The sequence below is a fragment of the Carassius gibelio genome, chromosome A3 (assembly GCF_023724105.1).
Source record: "Carassius gibelio isolate Cgi1373 ecotype wild population from Czech Republic chromosome A3, carGib1.2-hapl.c, whole genome shotgun sequence".
In the NCBI taxonomy this organism is placed as follows: domain Eukaryota; kingdom Metazoa; phylum Chordata; class Actinopteri; order Cypriniformes; family Cyprinidae; genus Carassius; species Carassius gibelio.
The window spans coordinates 12,882,667-12,905,942 of record NC_068373.1 but is presented as its reverse complement, the minus strand read 5'-3'; the positions used below and the strand labels follow the sequence as shown (position 1 = coordinate 12,905,942).

The 23,276-nt window shown below is 35.4% G+C and overlaps 3 protein-coding genes across 4 annotated transcripts; 2 read left to right on the top strand and 1 right to left on the bottom strand.

Moving 5' to 3' along the window:
- Positions 1–452: 452 nt before the first annotated feature.
- LOC127947330 (heat shock 70 kDa protein-like) lies at positions 453–3,465 on the top strand. Its single transcript, XM_052544376.1, has 2 exons — positions 453–641; positions 1,135–3,465. The coding sequence occupies exon 2, from the start codon at positions 1,161–1,163 to the stop codon at positions 3,090–3,092; it is 1,932 nt and encodes a 643-aa protein (XP_052400336.1). The 5' UTR covers positions 453–641; positions 1,135–1,160; the 3' UTR covers positions 3,093–3,465.
- Positions 3,466–6,084: 2,619 nt separating this feature from the next.
- On the top strand, positions 6,085–12,660 carry LOC127947285 (phosphatidylinositol transfer protein beta isoform-like). Its single transcript, XM_052544299.1, has 11 exons — positions 6,085–6,223; positions 6,644–6,674; positions 6,882–7,027; positions 7,977–8,068; positions 8,259–8,266; positions 8,426–8,500; positions 9,398–9,481; positions 9,723–9,800; positions 10,355–10,462; positions 10,882–11,004; positions 11,782–12,660. Exons 1-11 carry the CDS (start codon positions 6,204–6,206, stop codon positions 11,827–11,829), a joined length of 813 nt encoding a protein of 270 aa, XP_052400259.1. The 5' UTR covers positions 6,085–6,203; the 3' UTR covers positions 11,830–12,660.
- Positions 12,661–17,814: 5,154 nt separating this feature from the next.
- Positions 17,815–23,081, bottom strand: LOC127947273 (calcium-binding protein 5-like). Of its 2 annotated transcripts, XM_052544279.1 has the most exons (8): positions 22,870–23,081; positions 22,352–22,513; positions 21,615–21,687; positions 21,205–21,235; positions 20,459–20,602; positions 20,204–20,313; positions 19,953–20,100; positions 17,815–18,194 (listed from the first exon to the last, which is right to left on the bottom strand). In XM_052544279.1, the coding sequence occupies exons 3-8, from the start codon at positions 21,660–21,662 to the stop codon at positions 18,166–18,168; spliced, it is 510 nt and encodes a 169-aa protein (XP_052400239.1). In that variant the 5' UTR covers positions 21,663–21,687; positions 22,352–22,513; positions 22,870–23,081; the 3' UTR covers positions 17,815–18,165. The 2 variants fall into 2 exon arrangements, with proteins under 2 accessions (XP_052400239.1, XP_052400248.1); XM_052544288.1 differs by lacking the exon at positions 22,870–23,081 and having other exon boundaries at positions 22,352–22,570.
- Positions 23,082–23,276: the final 195 nt, after the last annotated feature.

Here is a 23,276-nt window from a genome sequence, read left to right as displayed (position 1 = left end):
GGGAATGTGATTTATGAATATCAGTCATTAAATCATTGTATGCTCTGGATGATATGTTGAATGATGAATTCATGAATTAAATTGAATGATGAATTAAACTTAGAAAATTAATCATGCTGGAAACAAATAAATAAATCCATCAGGGTAACGGCAATCACAGATATCAAATATTATACAATGTTGTATTTAATTATTGTAAAAAAAGAAGAAGAAAGCGTTTGGATTGACTGTCAGAAATAAATCCGATGTGTTTTATAGCTACATAATAAGTAGTTTTCTGAATGTTGATGATGCTGTACATGCAGTCTATACGAATACTAAACAAGTTTTTCATTTTTATGACTAGAATCTTAGCGAAGGCTCCAGAAAATACATGAATGTTCCTATATGCTGCCACAGCAACCATGGGCGGAACTTTCTGTGTTTCATCCTTTCATTGGTCAGTTCAGCGCGAGCCTTCGAGAAATGTTTAGAACTTGGAAGAAGGAGACAGACGTCTATATAAACAGCAGCGGAGGTTGAGAGCTTCAGTGTTTCTGCAGGACCAGCTACGATTACTGCGAAGAAAACGAAAGTGAAGACTCTGAAGAATCAAAACTGTTGAAGAAGCTACGGTGCATCTACTAATACAATATTTTGAGGTAAGCATATTTATAGTATTCTTGTTTGGTTTCTCTTTATTATCTTATTTTATCTCCGCATTAGCTTAAATTCATTACCTCTTTGATTTAAACAAAAATAAACAGTTCTATTGACGTGTCCCTGCAAATTATTCTTGTTTAGTTTCTCTTTTTTATCTTATTTAATCTCTGTATTATTTCACTGTTAAGTGTGTATATCTGCTTTTGTGTCTTAAAGATAAATTAAATATATATTCAAACACCAATATTGGTTCTCTAACGCTTCGTGAACACTATTAACATCAATTGGAACTTTATAAAAATAATAATTTTTATTTGTGCATTTGGTATTTAGTTAGTCAGCCTCTAGATCCTTCCATAGACCTTCCTGATTCATATATTTATTTACTAATTACATTAATATTATATATATTTTTTGCCTACTGCTTTTTTGCACAATGTATAAATGTTTTATTTAATTATACATATTTAAATGATTTCTAATTTCTTATAGTTAGCTCTTAACTACCTGTGAAAAAGATGTCATCTGCAAAAGGAGTTGCTATTGGGATTGACCTGGGCACCACCTACTCCTGTGTGGGGGTGTTTCAGCATGGAAAAGTGGAGATCATCGCCAATGACCAGGGGAACAGAACAACACCCAGCTATGTTGCCTTCACAGACACCGAGAGGCTCATTGGAGATGCAGCTAAAAACCAGGTGGCCATGAACCCCAACAACACCGTGTTTGACGCCAAGAGGCTGATTGGCAGGAAGTTTGATGAGCCAGTTGTGCAGTCTGACATGAAGCACTGGTCTTTCCAAGTCATCAGTGATGGAGGAAAGCCTAAGGTACAGGTTGAGTACAAAGGAGAGACCAAATCATTTTACCCTGAGGAAATCTCTTCCATGGTCCTGGTGAAGATGAAGGAGATTGCAGAGGCTTACCTGGGAAATAAGGTGACGAATGCTGTTATTACAGTTCCTGCATATTTTAACGATTCCCAGAGGCAAGCGACTAAAGACGCTGGAGTTATCGCTGGACTGAATGTCCTGAGAATCATCAACGAGCCCACAGCTGCAGCCATTGCCTACGGCCTTGACAAAAGCAAAGCTTCAGAGCGCAACGTACTGATCTTTGACCTGGGAGGAGGCACCTTTGATGTGTCCATCCTGACCATTGAAGATGGCATCTTTGAGGTGAAGGCCACGGCTGGAGACACTCATCTGGGTGGAGAGGACTTCGACAACCGCATGGTGAATCACTTTGTTGAAGAATTCAAGAGGAAACACAAGAAGGACATCAGTCAGAACAAGAGGGCCCTGAGGAGGCTGAGGACAGCATGTGAGCGAGCCAAGAGGACCCTCTCGTCCAGCTCTCAGGCCAGCATTGAGATCGACTCACTGTACGAGGGCATCGACTTCTACACGTCCATCACCAGAGCTCGCTTTGAAGAGATGTGCTCGGACCTCTTCAGAGGAACACTTGAGCCTGTGGAAAAAGCCCTGAGGGACGCCAAGATGGACAAGTCTCAGATCAATGACATTGTGTTGGTCGGAGGATCAACAAGAATCCCAAAGATCCAGAAGCTTCTGCAGGATTTCTTCAACGGCAGAGAACTTAACAAGAGCATCAATCCAGACGAGGCAGTGGCTTATGGCGCTGCGGTCCAAGCCGCCATCCTCATGGGAGACACATCTGGAAACGTCCAGGACCTGCTGCTGCTGGATGTGGCTCCACTGTCCCTGGGCATCGAGACGGCAGGTGGAGTCATGACGCCACTGATCAAACGCAACACCACCATCCCCACCAAACAGACCCAGACCTTCACCACCTACTCAGACAACCAGCCCGGGGTCCTGATCCAGGTCTATGAGGGAGAGAGGGCAATGACAAAAGACAACAACCTTCTGGGTAAATTTGAGCTGACAGGAATCCCACCTGCTCCACGTGGAGTCCCGCAGATCGAAGTGACCTTTGACATCGATGCCAATGGGATCCTAAATGTGTCCGCGGTGGACAAAAGCACTGGAAAAGAGAACAAGATCACCATCACCAATGACAAGGGCAGACTGAGTAAAGACGAGATCGAGAGGATGGTGCAGGAAGCAGACAAGTACAAAGCTGAAGACGATCTGCAAAGAGAGAAGATTGCTGCCAAAAACTCTCTGGAGTCCTACGCCTTCAACATGAAGAACAGTGTGGAAGATGAGAACCTGAAGGGAAAGATCAGCGAGGACGACAAGAAGAAAGTTATTGAGAAATGTAACGAGGCCGTCAGCTGGCTAGAAAACAACCAGCTGGCTGACAAAGAGGAGTATGAACATCATCTGAAGGAGCTGGAGAAAGTCTGCAATCCAATCATCACTAAACTGTATCAGGGAGGGATGCCAGCTGGAGGATGTGGAGCTCAGACACGTGGAGGATCAGGGGCCAGTGCTCAGGGGCCCACTATTGAAGAGGTGGATTAAGTAAGAGATGAGCAGTGTAATTAATTTTGGTTAGGTTTCTTTGTAATTCCATTTAAATTATTTGTTGTTTAAGAATTTTTGGAGCATTTATTTGGATGTTCTTGTGGACCACTACTGCTGATTTTCTGGTGCATTGTATGCTACATTCAAATTTTTTTTGGAGAATATTACAATATTGTTCAAAGATTCGAGTTGAACATTTACATTTGAAAGAGTGCATATAAAAGTTTTTTGTTTGTTTGTTTTTTTTGTATATCTGTTCTGCTACATTGTATGAAATGCTAATGTATACTGTACATCTATAAGACCTCTAATGGTATTCAATGTGTTATCTGCACTTTAAGAAATAAATACAAAGTGTTTTGCATGCTGAGATGTTGAAATGTGATTTTTTTTTTCTTTCTGTGTTTAAATTCAAATTGTAGGCATTGATGTTGTGCCATATGAAAGTGTTTTTTTTTTTTTTTTTTTTTTTTTACAAGAATCTGAGCATTACAATAAACGGTTAAATATAAACAAAATATTACAAAAGACTTTTTTTTTTTTTTACAAGAATCTGAGCATTACAATAAACGGTTAAATATAAACAAAATATTACAAAAGACTTTTTTTTTTTTTTACTTAAATGCTCAAATAATTAAATGTTCTCAAATGCGTATGCATGCCTTAAATTGATTGACTCTTAAGTTGGCCAAAGCTTAATTAACTATGTCAATGATTATTATAGGCTTACTTGATTATCATTTAACAGTGAAATGCATAAAGGCCGTATCTACAGTAACTAATCGATTATATAACATGAAGATAAAATCATTTTACAGATTCCAGAGTGTGGTTAAAGCAGTCTGGGTTAAAGAGAGAGTAATAAATATAAACCAAATAGAAACTAATAACATTAACTAAATACAGTACTATTGCAATTTTTACAGAGCTCATGTTTTTATTAATTTTAAAGGGACAGCCTACCCAAAAACGAAAACTCTGGGATCATTTACTCATCCTCATCTCATTCCAAACCAGTATGACTTACATTTTTTGTGGAACATAACCATATATTTTGATAAATATCTATGTTTTTGGGGGTCACCGAAATGGTTTGGTTGTCAACAGTCTTTAAAATCAGTGTTGGGACAAAACCAGTAATGTAACTGTAACTGTAACTGTAATCTGTTACAGTTACTGAGAAAAAAAAGTAACTAGGATTTACACAAGCTTCAGTCTGGATCCAGAACACCAAGAGTGATTGCATGATTGCACTGTTAATAGTGTTCATCATCTGTTTTATTACAACTTTAATTAATTTTTCTGTACAGTTCTGTCATATGCACATAAACTGAAACTCAACACTGATAAGCCACTACTAAATATTGTAGAAACTTAATTTTCTGTAAAGTTGCTTTGCAATTAATATGTATTGTAAAAAGCGCTATACAAATAGACTTGAATTGAATTGAATTTATTTTGAAGAATAGTGAATCTGTTTTTGTGCAAGTGAGTAAATGCATGTTCACATTTATTCTAGAACTACAGTAACCATCATGTTTACACAGTGCACATACAACTTCTGCACTATAGGGACAAGAGAGATGTCAGTCAATAAATGGAAAAACAAATTAACTGCCAGTACTTATTTTAAAAGTATTTCAGATATTTTCTTGTAAATGAAAAAGTAATGTGTTACCTTACTAGCATAGTTATAGTTATAAATTTATCCATAACAGACAACTTTTTGATTACTTTTAGATTACTATTACCAAACTTGTTTATCACATTGATTTAAACAGGACAATCTTGTACCATATTGATATAAAAATAGAGTAAGAGTAAGAAAATATATTCCATTTGATGTAATTAACAACATGAAGTGCATTAAACATTATATTACATCAAGGATTCCCAAACTGGGGTTCATAAAGCAACTGCAGGGGGTTCATGAGTTTAATTAAAAGCTAAACATTAGATCATAATACTGTAAAATTAAAATAAATTGTTTAAAAATATCATCAGTCAAAATAAATCACTTAACTAAAAATATGAAATTTGTTTACCTGCATCATGTGACCATTAACCAACTTCATAGAACTGTGAACATGCAAATGTTACACTTAATTATCAACATATTTATTTTCAAATCTCAAGGGAACTTCATGTAAATATAGGTAAAAGAGGTTCAGATGACAGGAAAGTTTGGAAATCCATGTATTACATGTAAATAACATGAATATGTGCATTTTTATGTTTTTGAAAGACAAAAGCCTTCCAAAGAGATGGTTATACATGGTTAAATAACCCACCCACCATAATTCAGATAAAAATGAATGTGTCCATAAGTACTTGATGCAAAGCTGAAATGCATCTTACCCCTGAAAATGATTTTTGTAAACCCAGTGGTCAAATGCTGTACCCAGCTGATAAGTGACTGGTCTTTTGTGTGAATGTCCACAAAACTGGAAGACTTTCTGAATGAATTTGCTACGATATTTTAGAAAGAAAAAATTAAAAGATTAAAAAGAAAAATTACGGAGAATCAATAAATTATGAACACTGCTATTGTGTGAAATAATATGTAATCAATAAAAATGTTACTGATTATGAGTATTTTCAAATGTAATTTTATCTAATCACAAGTAGGCCTACTTAATTTTTGGAATCTTATTACATAATCCAGATTACATGTAGCCTAATCAGTTACTTCCCAGTTCTGCATGCTTAGTTACTTGAAAAAATAATCTGATTGCATAACTCGCATTACTTGTCATCTATCTATCTATCTATCTATCTATCTATCTATCTATCTATCTATCTATCTATCTATCTATCTATCTATCTATCTATCTATCCATCCATCCATCCATCCATCCATCCATCCATCCATCCATCTATCTGACTTTAGACTTCACAATGAGGAAAAATAAGAATACTCAGTCTCTACTGTTTAATTTATAACAGACAAGACTGTTAGTCCCACGAAATTCCCTTCCCATCATGGTCTCTCTCTCTTCTCAACCCCCTGCGTGTCCTCCTCACGCCCCTCTCCACTGATGACGCGCGTGCCTCACTTCCGGCGACCGCAGTCTGTTGTTGAATGTACTGTTCTGTCTCAGATTCGGGATGGTACTCATCAAGCAATAGTGAGTGGCTTTCACTGTATACATTAACTAGATACAGTTACGCTGTATTTTATAGTTAGCGGCTGCCGTATTTTAAACAATTGACCATATGGCATAATAAACAGATAATTTTAAGCCCGTGATTTGGATGTGACGCTAGCCGCTTAACGTTAGCCTGTCTGATACAGTATTATAGAGTTTAATAGACCGCGTCCTCACCGACGCCGCTATTCACCACAGCATGATAGGATGGGTATTTAATAAGAGTTATATATTGAGTTCAGACTCTGCTTGATGTTTAAATGCCGTTTAATGGCCAAATAAAGCGGGGCCGGCTAACGACACACCCGTTATACAGGCGCGACGCGAGGCTGTTGTTATTGATATGAGAGAATAAATGAGTCTGAGCGGTTTTTAACCTCTGCTCACTTCTCTGTTCAGCCAGGTGCTGTTGCCATGTTCAGTAGAAGAGGTAAGAGTGCCTGTTTTTTCAGTAACCGGCTGCTGTGGCCAGCTGGGTATCTGTGTTTCTGTTTAAGCAAATATTTAGACAGCTTCCTTCACTTTAATGGAGTCAGCAGCACCTCTTCAGCATTGCATTGTTTGTCTCTGTTGTGCTGTGAACTGGTGGGCAGTTGACACTAGTAATTTATGTAACACCCGCTCGCCCCACTCTCAGTACCAGGTTGGCCAACTGTACTCGGTTGCAGAGGCCAGTAAGAACAACACAGGAGGAGGAGAAGGGATCGAGGTCCTCCGAAATGAACCTTATGAGAAGGACGGAGAGAAGGGCCAGTACACCCACAAGATCTACCACATACACAGGTGAGAGCATGTGTAGAGGCTTTAATGATGTTGGCAGCCATGCTGGTTGCACTTTATCAGTAAGATAAGACTGTCGTCTCAAGAATTGTTGTAGGAAGCTCTAGCAGAAACATCTTCTGTTTAGCAAATACACTTACTGTTCTAGTTATATGGAGTGAAATTTACACTGCCGTTAACTTGGAGTCATTATATATAACAGTATATGTTACAAAAGTTACAAAATTAACTATTTTTAATAAATGCTGGTTTTTTTTATGTTTTCTGTTCTTTAAAGAACTGTTTCAACATTGATAATAAGAAATGTTTCTTGAGCTCCAAGTCAGAAAATAAGAAGGATTTTTCAGAAAGATTATGTGACAATTCAGCTTTGAATAAATTACAATTCTATGGAATATATTCTATAGTTATTATAAATATTATTTCGCAGTATTCCAGTTTTCGTGTTTTTGATAAAATAAATGCAGCCCTGGTGAGCATAAGAGACTTTCAAAAATATAAAGACATTTTTAAAAGACCCCAATCAGTACTGTTTTGGGAAGTCTGGAGCAAGTTCCACACTTCTTACTTTGTCTCATCAAGGAAAAAAATATTTTGAAATTGCATAAAATAAAATAAAAAGATTTGACTGATTCATGGGACATGTTGTCATATTACATGAGTTAAGTCACAATAATAGACTTTTCAGCTAAATGTAAACGATAAAACAATTGCAAAGATTGTGTTTGCTTTTTTATCAAAGAAATATTACGTTTGAAGGATAATATTCATAAAATTAATTTTAATTATTGCATTGTTTAAAATAAATATACTTAACCACTTTTAGAGAAGACAAGCTTTTGTGTAATTGGTCTTCTGAGTCTTATAATTAATGAGATGCAGCCCTTGTGACAACAACTCTGTTTTACAACTATTCCCAAGCAATATTATGAATATTAATTTTCTTTTACAGCAAGGTTCCCGGTTTTATTCAGATGTTTGCCCCTGAAGGAGCCCTGGTTTTTCATGAGAAAGCCTGGAACGCCTATCCATACTGTCGCACTAGTTAGTAAATACTAATTATTTTGTGCATGTGTGAATAAATGATTAAATATGAATGAGAGTGAATAATTCTACCTTTTTCTTTTGCTTTTGCTTTTAATACATTGATCAATTACTGATCTATACAAAAAAAAAAATCACTTTTCATTGTTCTCTTCATTCCCACAACTGAATCAATCATGGGACACCGCAGTTGTTACAGTAAGTGTGTTTTTGAAATCATCACGCTCTGAGATCATTCTAGACTCCTCATGGGTTGTTTTTGCTGAATCAGAGTTTAGTCAGCATGTCTCACTCTTTTGATCTGAATACTGTGTTCAAAATGAATTCAGTTTGTGATGCTCTCCTTCTGCTTTTCAGAATGAATACATGAAGGATGATTTCTTCATTAAGATTGAAACCTGGCATAAACCAGACATGGAAACAACTGAGAATGTGAGTGTTAATTCACAGTTTATCAGCAACTTTACGTGCCAAATAACTCTGCGACAGATGCTACAGGTGGAGTCTTTCAACCAGAGAGTCTTTCACTAATATTTTTTTAGTCTGCGTGCAATGCAAATGGAGACATTATTCAACTGCAAATGCAGACATTATAAAAAAATTAATAAAAAGCATTAGAAGCTGCTGTTGGTTAAGATGGATGGTTGATTAACAAACTTTCGCCTCAGATTTATTACCGTAAATATAATGTTAATTTTGATAAGAATTTCCTGTATTATGTCTTCTTTTTTAAAAATTTATTTAGCAGATGTCATTTTTGTTACAGGCTTATTCACAGTTGAGAATAGAAAAGAGATCTGACTTAAGCTGTTTGTTCATACGATGAATAGGTCCATTTGAAAGTCTAAATCTATATGGGGAAAGAATTGTTGCATTATTCCACATAAATGGATAAACCACAAACAAATGTCAGGAGATTTACAAAGAATTAAACAAATTAATAAAATGAGATTTGAAAATAAAAGCTATATTTCAAACATTTCTAATGTCAAGATGCTGAGAGTCCACAAAAGTATAAACTCCTCCCACCGTCTACTCGAGCCAATCAGATAACGGCCACACTTCACTGACCAATCATAGCACATTCTCGCTATTGTCAATCATGTTATTTATTAACCTGTTTATTAACATTGAATTTAATTAATTGTTGTGAAACTCTGAGATTTATCTGTGGATCCTATTTTATTTATTCGTCAATATGTTAATTTTTTGTAAATCTCTCTACGTTTTTTGTGGATCATAATCTATTAATTTGGAATAATACAAAATTCTACCCCCATACGTCTATAAGTAATTCCACTGAAATGTTGTATTCTTCCTCTCGTGCAGCCTCATGGTCTTCCTCCTGAGGAGTGGGAGGACATTGAGATTGTGCCGATCGATATAGCTGATCGCTCTCAGGTGGATGATGTGGTGAGTTGAAATAGACAAGTGCATTTCTGTGTTTGTCAAATTATAGGTCCAGAATTTGTATTAGTGCTAAAGACGCTCCAGGTCTTAATCTTATTCTACTTCATGTCGAGTTCATTAAAATCCTACAGATTTAAATCAAATCCATACATAAGCACAGAATTCTCTGTTGACCTGCCATTTTGCTTTTATATTTCTCATCTTCCTTCCTCATCCCTCCATCTCTGTTTCATTCATCTCTCAGGATTATAAACCAGAAGAGGACCCTGCCATCTACCACTCGGAGAAAACTGGGAGAGGACCTCTGGGACCTGAATGGAAGGTACACAAAAGGCCATATTCATATATGCATATAAGAACAAACCCCTAGTGAGCTTCCTTGATGAGTACTCCCTACATAGAAAGCTGCCTTTTACAGGTTCATTGCTTATTGTCAATAATGTAGTGATACATAATGCACAGCACACACACAGAATTCACTTTCACACCAAATCCACGTGGGGAAATCTTTTGTCCTCCCGCACGATTTCAGATTGTGTGGATTTCTATTGAAATAACTGCAAATAATTTGCCTTTAGTATATCTATTGTAGCTGGCATGACATGAGAGTTAAACAGTTTAAATTACAGTAAGCTACTTTTTTATTGATACTTTTAAGTACTGAAATAGGTTTATTTGATATCGACATATTTCTCTTGCCTTGTCTGCCATTTTGGATTTATTCTTTTCTGAGAACTGAGCTAATGCTGTCATTGATATTCTCATTCAGTCTTGAATGCACAGCTTCTGTTCACATTGATTGTATTTAGCTATCAAAGTGAGTGATTATCTGCAATATCTGCTCCTCATGCACCCACCCATGTCTGTCTCTTGCAGAAAGAGCTTCATAATGGTAACTGTCCCTATATGACAGCGTACAAGTTGGTGACGGTTCACTTTCGCTGGTGGGGTCTGCAGGGACGTGTGGAGAACTTCATTCATAAGGTGATCCATCAGTACTAAAGAATTCAATATGGCACCAGCACAAAAACACTTAACTTACTTACTTGTTACTTATTTGTGCTGGTTGGATACCTGGGCTCTGTGGAATTGCAGCAAATGAGAAAGCAGACTGCTGCAAAAAAGGCATTATCAGCAGACCTCAAAATTTGCACAATAACTCCTATAGAACTAAAGCTACTAATTAATTCCTTTATTAATAACAAATGGAAAACAGAGTGGAATATACTGTGAAGTATGAGCAAACTACATGAAATCAGCCCTGATGTTGGGAGTTGTTCCTATAACTTTTCAGACCAATGTGACAATATTTTTGGTGACCGCTCTTGTGAGGTGTTAATAAGTCTTTGTTAATCCTGTTGTACTAATATCATCCCCATCTCTCTCTCTCTCTGTTTGAGTAGCAGGAGAAAAGGCTTTTCACTAATTTCCATCGGCAGCTCTTCTGTTGGCTGGACCGCTGGGTGGACCTCACTATGGATGACATTCGTAGGATGGAGGAAGAAACACAGAGGGAGTTGGACCAGGTTTGTGTTTCTGTAGAAACCATGCAACACAGTTCTGCTCACATCGACAGAATGACTGCAAGATATCCGGATTAATGGAGATGATTTATACCTGCAGTTACACTCTTATCAGTTTTATGTGACATAAAGCTGGACTTTGTTGTTCCAAAGGTATTTTAATCATTATTTTCGGTCAATTTTGGAAAGTCTCTTATGCTCACCAACGCTGCATTGTGTTTGATCAAAAATACAGTAATAATAATTTAACACTTTGCAATAATGTTTTGTTATTTAACTTTAAATAACTAGAATTTTTCATTGTTAGTTCATGCAAACTAAATTACTTAATTGAAACATTTACTAATGCATTATTCAAATCAAAAGTTGGACATTAATATTTTTCAATAGACCTAAGCTAACATGAACTGACAATGAAGAGTTGCATTTTTATAAACTTATTTTTAAATGAAGATTAATAAATACTTTAACAAACGTATTGTTCATTGTTATTTTTTTGTTTTATTAATGCATTAACTAACATGAACTAATGAGACCTTATTGTAAAGTGTTAGCGAATATTTTCTTCTTATTATTAATTTTAAAAACAGATGTGCTGATTAATATTTTTGTGGGAAATCAAGATAAAAAAAATTTCCTTTGATGAAAACAAAATTCTAAAGCATTTTTAAAAATCATACAATCACTTTTGATTAATCTGTCCTAACTAAAAGTTTCATTTCTTTCTTTAAAAAAACTTGCATGTGACAGATTATTAAATCTATTTGTTTTAATTTTCAGATGCGTAGCCAAGGGTCTGTGCGAGGGATGAAAGCAGGCGAGGACTAGGGAGAGCCATAAGAATAGAAGAAACACAATAGAGGCTACTTTTTATTTTACCTCCTTCAGCCCTGGTGGCCAATCACAACCTGCCACATCATCAAGCCCTTCCAAACAGGATACTGTCATCCCTTACCCAGGACATGTCCATTTCCATGAGCGTGAATGTGCACAGTATGCATGTGTATCCGTGGTTTGTGCAGTCTGACTTTAAACCTCATCATTTGCTGCCAAATTCTTTTGGATTCACTTAAGATATGTTAAGTGATACCAGCATTTCTTTTTATAATTAAATATTATAACTGTTTAATGGTTTTTGGTTCATTTTGCAACCATCAGCTTTTTACAGAGTGCACCAGTGGAGTAACGAATCCCAAGCCCGTTCCGCAGAGAGTCTGAGGAAACATTTCACTACATGTATTTTGAACATAAATAAATGACTAAGTAATTTACTTCTTAATTCTGTTGAATTTGTCACGTTGTTCAGGAAATATTGGTAGAGCTTGTAAATGCCTCGAGAGGTAGGATCATTGATGTCAGGTTAAAGATAAGTTGAGATGAAAGGCTTGTGAAACTCATGCGACTTCAAGCATTACGGTTTTCTGGTTTACTTGTTTGATTCTGCACTGGTTGCAGTGCGGATGTCCTTGAGAGCAGTGGATGGATATGGTTTCATTTTTAAACTGAGTGGAAGAGCCTTGAAGCCCCTCCCACCTTTGACTGACATGCCACAGGCCACGCCCCTCCGCTCGGGTGGGAACGGTCTGAATTTTTGGAGAGTTAAGTACAATTTACAATACTGTAACAACAAATAAAAGAAAACATCATTGACTACCATGAGCTGTGTGCATCCATTGATTCTTCTGCACTGTTGTTTTTAGGTGTCAGATTTTGGCCTTTTTAAATTGTAAGCTTTTCCTTGTATCTTTTTCTGTAGATTTCTGTAAAAACATTGATTTAACAAGCATTATTAATGCCCTGACTTATTCGAAATTACATTTGTTTTTAATATATTATATTATTTTAGCGGGTAAAAAAGCTAAGATATAAATAAAGCATGTTGCCGTTTATGTGATCTCAGATTAAATCCTTCATTTAGATTCATAATCTGCAGGTTCGTGAACGCGCTTGTGTGGCACCACGTGACCTCGTCCTATCACCACGTGACCAACAGCGTCCTCTCGTGGGTTGCTTTGGTACTGACGTCCTTTAGGTCTTCGTGTAGTCCGCCTTCAATTTCTTATTTTTAAATCTGAAAAACACTGCAGAAAATATATATATACATGTTAAATCGTCGACAGTGACATGTTTCACTACAGAATCGTTTACATTTACAAAGCATAGGTCCTTGTAACCTAATTATGTGAAACGCCTTAAATATTTCGACCAGGTGTTCATGAAAGTTCTGTGCACCAGTGAAACATAAAACAAAAGTAAGTTTTAAATGTTTTATAGCAACATTTGAGATGATCTTGGGGTGATTTGTTTGCTCGTAAACCAATCATTAGATAATTTGAAGTCATTATATTGAGGCAATGAACATGGTTAAGGATGTAAAGGTAAGCTATTGAATGGCAAACTAGGGCAAAACTCGTTTAGCATCCTTTGTTGTCTCCATAAAGAGAAATTTGTCTTGAGCAGTCAAGAAAGCAGGTCAGCTTTACAAATTTTCTACTTCACAATATTAATATTACACTAAATACATTTCACAATACCCATTTCCCATATACCCACGCAGAGAGATCATTTGGTATTATTTAATAATGTAATTTATAATGTAATTAAGGAGAATTTGTTCATATTTATCTTACAAGTATATCTCCTACCAGAGGGCATCAGCTCATAGGCTTCTCCTTATTAATGGAGAATATGACTTGGTTCACAGACCTCTCAAAAATCTTCTGAAGGGAAGTTAGGAGCACTGGCTCTCCTAACCACATTTTGTAGTTGTGACCTAAATTACCAAACCATATTGTAAAATTATAACATATAATAGATTCAATATCTGATCTGACAGTAACAATACTGTTCTCCACCCCATATATCTTGAGCCTGCGTAAAAATTGCAAGTGCTGACTGGTTAATGCACAAACATTAGCAATCAAGTTTGTTCATGTAAAGGACGAAAGCAAAAGAGGACTATAGTGAGAGAAAAGAGTGGAGAAGACTAAACAGAGACAAGTAGCAGATTTAGCATTAATGGTTGTTAGTGTTATTAATGGATGGACCGTTTGTGTTGGGAAAGGTTAGCACTTATCACATATTTTTGGAAAAATTGTTAATCAGTTTATCATTTGGGTGCATTTTATATGTTATATTAAAAAAGTTAGACTTTTTTTATAAACAAAACTTCTTTCCTGAAAATGTGACACACCGAACATGCTGAGGTGAAGAGACTGAGCAGAACACCAAACCTGTTATATCATAAAGATTTGAAGAAGCTGAAATCATCCCGCTTTAAATACTTTAACACTGGATTAGATGCATACAATGAGTGGAAGACAGAAGGAGAATGTCACATAAAAATAAAGGATTATGTAGCATCAGAGCACAAAAAATGCCTATAGTGGGATTAAACAATACAAATAAACAAACAAGAAAGTAGGTTAGCATTATGTAATTTATCTTTACAAATTCTCTCAGTCTTGCTCTGACTCCATGTCTGTCATTGTCTCTGCTCCAGCCAGAGGGACCCATTATGTTCATCTATTATGATAGGACCCAGTTATTCATTTTCATTTTCGATATGGCATCCATGCAGTGACTTGCTCTGAAATCATATATGCTATAGTTTTAAGTCCTGGAGTCTCGTAAAGAAAACATTTTGGACTATTCTTGATGTTTGGGGTTTGGCCATGACATCTTCCTTTACTTGATTGATAGGAAACATTAATAAGGGTGAAAATCTTAAATATTTTTGTTTCTTTGCTAAATGTAATAAATTTGATACATATTAATGTTTAATAATACATGTAATATTTGCATTTATAATACTTTAATATGATTTTCAGGTTAATAGAAGTTTACATTTACTGATTTTGAATAACAAGTTGTACAACAACAAAAACAATGAACAAATTTTCTTTGCACACAATTTTACTTGTCATAACCCATAAAAAAATTTACTAGTAATTTCTGTGTAGTGAAAGGTTTCTCTACACCCATTTTTACAGGGCACCGTATATTTGTGAATGTATGTGATATATAATAAATCACATTATGAAATCACAGATAAAATTTGGTCTCACTTTAATTTAAGGTTTAATTTTTCACTTTAATTTCTGTTAACTATTGATTACAACTTTTGCCTCAATAAACTCCTAATTTGCTGTATATTAATACTAAGTCTTAAGTTTAGGTATGGAGTAGAATTAAAAGATCTAAAATATGGTCATGCAGAATAAGGCATGCAGAATATGTGCTTTATTATTACTAATAACTATAATGATAACTACTATAATAACTAACAAACAGCCAATAAGTAATATGCATGCCAGTTAATAGTCAGAATTGGTCCTTAAAATAAATTGTTGCCTTTTTTAACAACTGACCTTGTATGTTCTCTACATAAAAAAAAAATATTAAAAAGAAACAAATAAAAATTAGAATGAGTGCCAAAAGTCAGAGACTAGTGTAAATGCTTTTATTATAATAATTATTATCATATTATTATTGCATTTATGCATTATTTTGCATAATAGTTTTTTTCCCCATTACACATTAGACCGTATATATCATAGTATACGTCCATATGCGTTTGTTTATTTGATTAGTGAACTAGTCCAGAATATTTGAAATGAAATAATGAAATCGTATTTTTTTGAGTGTGAACATGCTCAAAAACTCATGAAACCTTGCACACACGCGCACATGCACACACGCTGGAAATGGCTAAAATGTACGTATAAGTTTCAGATTTAGGTGTGGCAAAATAGCTTGATAGCACCACTTATACACTTTCAATGAAGTGCCCCTCCAGCTACGTTTTATGTAGATGTACGAAATTCAGTACACACATGTAACATACCAAAACCTACAAAAAAGTCTGATGCAAAATTCAAATTTTAATTTTATGCAAAATATGTTCCTTTTTTGCCATTTTCAGGCATTGTATTTTAACGAACTCCTAGAGATTTAATCAGATTGACACCAGATTTGGTCAGTCTAATCTAAAGCCCCTTGCAATGTTAAGTTTATAAAGATCTTGAACTTTCACGAAAGGGCATGTCTGTGGTAGCCTGCCAAATTTCAATGTTTTGCCATGGAAAAGCAAGTTGTTGTTACTCAGCCATACAATGTCCAATCTGCACCAAAAAACACATGTTTGATAAGAGTGCTGGCCTGAACACAATCACAGCCACTTGCTGGCTACTGGAAACTACTTGTTTTACACTAACTTGAACACGAAATGTCTGATCTGCCCTAAATTTCTTGTTTGATAAGAGTCCTGGCCTGAAGATATCTACATGCCCATATTCAGTTCATAACGTCAGCAGCTGGCAGCAGGAAATTTGGCATATAGAAATTACTTTGACATTTTCCTCCAATATAAACCACTTTAAATGCATATTGCCAACCTTTCACTGTTTTCACTGGCTCCGGTGCAAGGGTCCTTTCAACACTGCTTGCAGCTTTAATTCTAATTTGTTTATTTCAGATGATAACATTAAGGCTATAATCTTTATGTACTGACTCCATAAGACATCCATACATAATCCTAAATACCCTGTTCATAAACATTGAAAATAATCAGCAGCGCAAATAAGCCTCATATGATTTACTAGGAACCCTGGAACAAATGCACAGGTTATGATGTAATATTGTGTAAATCTGTGCGTGTGTATGCATTCTCCTTGTTGCGTTCCAAGAGAAACAGATCGTTGACAGAGCGGATATCATTAATGGCTTAGTGAGGTCATTCAGCACATCTGGCACAGAGGTTTATCTGGGCTGCTGCCTGGCCAGATCTGAAACAATAGAAGAATTTAATTACAGGTCAGAAGATATGTGTTGTTCACTGTATTAAAAGGGAGCAGGGTTTTGGATAGTTAAGGTAGAGGAGTCAGCATGGTGACTGCACAGAGGTTCATCATGGAGCAGATGTTTCTTAAGAGCAGCACAGGTTTAGCAGATCAGTTTGAGAAGCGTGAGTTAAGCAGATTTGCTGTGGAGTTCGTGGAAATGCGTGATCAGCTGATGAGGTTAAAGGGATTAGTGGACTGCAGGATCTGATTATATTTATTATTATATTTTTTTTCCCCCAGTGACCTCTGCCTTTAATGCCATTTTCAGGCCATATAGTGCAATATCCAAGTGCCAATAATCTGTGTCAATATTGAGATTATTGGTCTAATGCAGAATGTCCTCCAGTCCACTTAAACAGATGTTTCACTTTTTATTTTATACTTTACACTTTCTATTAAACTGAAAAGTCATGGATGGAACATCACACGTCTTTATCCTCATAAGATATTTCAAAAATGGTTTTTGTGTACGCACACCAACACACACACACACACACACACACACAGACACACACACACATTAAGTTAAAATGTTCATATTAGCATTACTGATATCATTTATTTAAAATTATTATTTATTTAAAAAACACATCCTTTTCTATTACTCTTATTTGTTAGTAACTTTGGTAAAAGTTGCCGCTAAATGAATTCATGTAAATCTTGATTGAACTTGCATGGGGAAATGAGAGGCAGATTATGGCAGACTATTTCTTTCATAACATTTACTCATGCAGTGTGCTTTCAATTTGAAATGTCTTTTTATGGGTATGTACAGACACACACTGATGCACTACAGCAATCCTCTGATGACATTTTTCACTGATGAGCTTAACTAAAGCCTAGATGATCAAATTACAGCAATATCAGGCCACACACACACACACACACACACACACACACACACACACACACACACACACACACACACACACACACACACACTGATGTAAAATTAATAACAGTCCAAGAGGGGTTTTAACTTGGTTTTATGCCAAAAGTTCAAGTATGCATGTCCAATGAAAGACACAATTCATTTCCGAACATATATCAGACATGTACTGAAATATTGTTACATAATACTGATATATGACAATATTATAATTTACAGAGTTTAAGGAAGATTCAGTGTTTGATGTCATGTAACAGTAAAGCAAAACAAAGTGTCCCTCAAAGAGTATTAATATACACAAACAAAGAAGTGTAAAATAATGTTTCCATATGCATAATACCGTCTCCAGTGATTTTATTGAATTTTTAACAGAGTCAGATGGTTTGTTCTTTGCAGGGATTTTCAGGTCTTCTTCAATATCTCGGGTTGTTCTCAATTTTTTGACATCATTTTGACAAACTCTGAAGAAGAAAGATGAAAAAGACCAAAGTTTTAACTGGAGAGTCAAAGCTGATACTGTCAGATTAAGTCTTAGTATACAGTCCATAACTAACAGATGTTTCTAAAATCTATTATTTTTATCTTTAGTTCTCAATTCCAAACAGTCAGCATCATGTGAACATTTTAGAAGAATTATTATTCTGAATGATTATTATTTGAATGTTTGTTATGAATTCCTATTATTTTCTATATTTTTTAAATATTTCCTTTATTCGTTTTGAGTAATTCAGATTTCTTGTCCATGAGACAGCTGACCAAAATATGAATCTAGAAAATGGTTTCTGATATGTGGAAACATGCATATTTTTGTAAAACATTGTAAAGTAAAAAAATAAATTCACGTTTTCAGAGAATATATCTTGAATTGAATAGATTGTTCTTACGCTATTAGGAATTTATTAAAATTTGTTCCTTTTTTAAGAATACATCTGTAAAAAATAAACAATACTAACATGGTATGAAAAATATATCTGCTTAATATTTTATGTAATTAAGTTTTTTTTTTATCAAATTAATTTATATAAAAAAAGTGTGGGCAAATTTAAAATGTGTATTTTTTCTAGTATCAGGGTTCAGAATGCGCATCTTCTTGACTTCTCAGTCGATTCTCACGCTCATGGCACGTTTGAGCTAAACTGATCACTCTATACAGACATGACCCGTTGTTTCCTCTGGGCCAACTGTAGATAAAGCAGCGCAGGTGAATGGGTGTTGTTTAATCACTGAAACACCTCCACTGCTCTGACATTAATATATTAAAAAATTTAAAGAAATAATTACTAAATAAGGTCAGTCTAGCAGGATGGTGTCTAAAAATCCCTTTCCGTGCATTTTCACATATGGAAAAGTACTTTAGATCTGTCAGTGTTACAGATGTGTGGCAGTGCTAAACTAGAACAGAGTGTGAAGATGTGTCACGGTTCGCAGGTTTGCTTGCTCATTTTGTGTGTACTGCACTGATCTGATTGCCTATCAGCGCCAGCTGCGCTGACGAGCAATCAGATCAGTCGCAGGTGTGTCTCGTTTACTAGTCCTATATGTAGGGCTGTGTCAGTCAGGTTCAGTGTCAGATCGTTTGGGTTGCTGTCTGTGTTCTGATCTCTGTTCTGTGCAGTTCTGGTCACGCTCTTGGATTGCTCGGAGTTCCAGCTTATATGTCTGCTTGATCTGTGGTCTGCTTATGTTTGAGGATCGTCTCAGCACGTCACATTTCTGGTCTGCCCTGCTTGGAGTCTACACTACAGCTGTTGTGTTCCCTAGGACCTGCTTGGTGCCCGTTGTCTGCAAGCAATTGTTTGGTCTACTGACTGTTGAAATAAACCTTATTTCTACTCGCTACTGGATTCTGTCGAGTGATTCCTGACAAGATGATCCTATGTTTAAACTTTAAAGAGACAGTTCACAGCAAAATGAAAATTCTGTCATCAATTACTCATCCTACAGTTGTACCAAACCTGTGTGGAACATAAAAGAAGATACTGTGAAGAATGCTGGTAAGCAAACAGTTGTTGGTAGCTATCCGCTTCCATAGTAGAAGGAGAAAAATATGAAATCAGAGACTATTAGGTTACCAGCATTCTTTGAAATATCTTCTGTTGTGTTCAGCAAATGAAAAATCTCATTCAGGTTTGGAACAACATGACAGTGAGTAAATTATGACAATGGGTCAACAAAAGTATGCTGCCTACATTATTCGATTAAATATGAATCTACGTTACCCTCAAAATCAACGGTTCCGTCTCCATTGTTGTCTGCTTCTCGGACCACTGCTTCTATTTCTTTCTTGTTTGTATTTTCACCCAGCAGTTTGAGCATGGCATGCTTCAGTTCTTCAGTGGTGATAGTGCCGTCGCCATCCATGTCAAACTACACACAAATATGAACACATTACAGTTAAATATTACAGCAAGTTGTAGGTTTTATTTGAAATATGTTTTTGAAATTGAAAGAAAAAGGCACATTTTCTTACCTCTCTAAATGCATCTTTTAACTCTTTCAGTCCGATCATTCCAGCAGTTTCCGCCAGCAGCTTTGGGGCCATGAGGTCAACAAAATCCTCGAAATCAACACTTCCTCCAACTGACAAAGAGACAGATAAAAGATAAATAAATAAATGAAACTTCCATGGATTAAGATTAATCCACAGTGTTTCAGCCAGCATGATGAACAGACGTTAGCACAAAGTGCACTGACTGGAGCATCAAATCACAAAACATTGTCTCACGGTTCATGTTGATGTTCTGGCTGAGTTCAATCAGTTCCATCTCAGTGGGCATGTAGCCCATTGTCCTCATCAGGTTGCCCAGATCTTTACAGCTGATCAGACCATCCTTATCCTTATCAAACTCGGCAAACGCCTCGCGCAGCTCTGCAACACACACAGATTTAACACTGAATCAACAGGCCTCTAAATAACCAACTTTTTAAAAACTTCTTAAAAGAAAGTTTGTATTATTATTATTATTATTATTATAAAAAAAGGTCCAAATGTCTAGGTCACTAATCAAACAAGTAAATCTGTGACTATGATCATGTGACTATTTATTCAGATTTTAATCATTCTCAAATCAAACTTGTGGAGGTCACGCAGCTCCAATTTCTCAATTCAGCTTTTCACTTAAACTGATGATAATATAATTTAATGCATCAACAAATGTTATCATAAATTGAAAAAGTTTATCAAATAGAAGCAGTTTCAGTAATAGATTCTGATCGCTGACTTCACAGAACTGCATTGGCATCTGGCATTTCACATCTGGTTTGCATTTTATTCTGTAAAGTTAATCTGGTTATATAAATGAACCAGAAAAGGGGGCTGTGCATTAACAAAATAAGTGATTAGTTCATTTACAATCATTTAAAACAGTTACTCTCTTATATTTATACTAGATCTGTTTGTAATGGTTGGTTTTAAATATGGTTTAATTTGTATTTTATTTCGGGGTAAACAGAGTAAAACAAATGGCTTACCATCTATCTCCTCATCAGCCAGCGGACGCTCCTGTAAAACAGCTGCAGTAAGGATCTCTTTGTATATGTGTGCATCAGTTTTACACATTTACCTGCATTTTTGTCTTCAGCAGAACTGCATGACCTTTACATAACTTTTACAAAATATATTTTAAAATCAATCTCTCAGATATGTATCATTATGTTTCCTGCAGGTGCTCATTAATCACTCATATCCACTGGCATGAAGAGACATTTTTCTGCTAGATAGAGCAGTTCAGATATGTATAACTTAACTGATTGCTTTCGTATGAGTTCTGCTTGGAATTGCTGGATTTTGTAATGTAGCAGTGTAATCTGTATCACTCCAGTATAGTACAGGACAAACAGAAAACATAAATAAAACAATCGATAAAAGTCAATAGACTTACGATGTTTTTAGCTCCTCTCAGGAAAATGCACGCAGGCCCCAGACTCATATCTGACAGCTTCTTCTGTGTGTCTCTAAAAATGTTCAAATATTTAACATACTGTAATGTGAACATTACTTAAACTAAAATCTGCAACTTCTGAATATAACACCAAATTGTATACACATGCCATCACATTTTATTTATTGATTATGAATATGATTTACACTCCAACATATCCTTCGGAGACATTTCTTGAATAAAACAGAGAACAAATGTACAAAATAAATACATCGGTTTAAAAAAGAATACATTCCAAATAACATTTTAGTCTTTGGTAGAAATATTTTAGAATTGTAACACTTTACAATAAGGTCATATTAGTAAACATTAGTTATTGTATTAACTAAAATTAACAAACAGTGAGCAATATATGTTATAATTATATTAAGATAATTAAAATAATTTGTTAATTGTTTGTTCACTAAAGTTAACATATGCAGCTTTTAATTTTAAAAATGAATTAGTAAGTGACAAAAGTAAGTTAAGTTTAGCATAATGTTGTAGAATTGTTGTTCATTTTTAGTTTGCGTTAACTTATATAGTTAATAATGTTAACAAATGAAACCTTTTTGTAAAGGGCCACTAACAGAATAAATATGTGTAAAATATGTAGTAAGATAATAGTACAGTAAACCTGTGTATTTATAATTTTATTTTATATATATATATTGGAATTCCGAGGTGAAGTTTCTGACCTGTTCAGTTGTCAGCTCCTCTGTTCACAGGAAGCAGTGAAGGAAGAGCAGTCCTCCCAAGTTTTGTTCTGCTTCGTGGTGCTTCTGTCAGCCAACTCTTCTTTCCCCCTGCTCCTCAATTCAGAGCAAGAACAAACCTTTCTCACTGTCAGTCAACGGCTCCTGAATGATTCATTGATACAGAGAGAGGGAATAAAGTCAGAGAAGAAGCCCATGTGTGCGAGAGCAAGAGTGAGAGAGAAACAGAGTCTGAGAGATCAAATCCAGCTTCTTAAACAGAACCAGACAAAACAAGTTCCTGTGACTGCAAATGGCTGACATGCATCTGATTTATATTCCCCCACTGATTTTTCTTTAGTCTGCATGTTACAAAAAAAGTGTCCAAAAAAACATCTGCATTCATTTATAATTTATTATAATGAACAAATTTCAAAATCTGATGCATTGAAAATCTTTTTAAATTAATAAGATAAATATTTTTTTTAATTCATTTGGCTAAAAATGCAAAACAAGGTTACCTTAAATGCTGATTAATGCAGCTGTGTCCCTTTTTTTGCTGCAGATGTAAATGTATCATAACCCAAATGTGTATGTGTTTTATAAAAGGACTGAATATAATGACGTATTACACCGTCATCATGTTTGTCCATGTCAGTATGTTATGCTCGCATGCATGCATGAATTATTTGTTACGTAAAATGATAATGCACAGCATTTTCTTGAATCCTGCTGTGTTTGCATAAGAGTAGCCCAGTAATCCCGGAGCTCTCTGCACTCCCCAACATTACTAGTACTGTCTGCTAAGATTACTGCTCAACAGACAGAGAGAGATGGTGGGGGTAAACTGGTCTAATCAGAAAAGAGGATTAGAATAGTTGGATAGCAAAAAATCAAATGATCAAATGATAGAATGAGGTATATCGAC

Bases quoted from the DNA above. Each gene is read 5' to 3' on its own strand.
- LOC127947330 (XM_052544376.1), top strand. From the start codon at position 1,161: ATGTCATCTGCAAAAGGAGTTGCTATTGGGATTGACCTGGGCACCACC.
- LOC127947285 (XM_052544299.1), top strand. From the start codon at position 6,204: ATGGTACTCATCAAGCAATA. The intron at 6,224-6,643 runs GTGAGTGGCTTT...TTCTCTGTTCAG, and splicing joins ATGGTACTCATCAAGCAATA to CCAGGTGCTGTTGCCATGTT. The intron at 11,005-11,781 runs GTTTGTGTTTCT...TTTAATTTTCAG, and splicing joins CACAGAGGGAGTTGGACCAG to ATGCGTAGCCAAGGGTCTGT.
- LOC127947273 (XM_052544279.1), bottom strand. From the start codon at position 21,662: ATGAGTCTGGGGCCTGCGTGCATTTTCCTGAGAGGAGCTAAAAACATC. The intron at 21,236-21,614 runs GTAAGTCTATTG...GCTGTTTTACAG, and splicing joins TGAGAGGAGCTAAAAACATC to GAGCGTCCGCTGGCTGATGA. The intron at 18,195-19,952 runs GTAACGTAGATT...TTTCTTCTTCAG, and splicing joins CGGAACCGTTGATTTTGAGG to AGTTTGTCAAAATGATGTCA.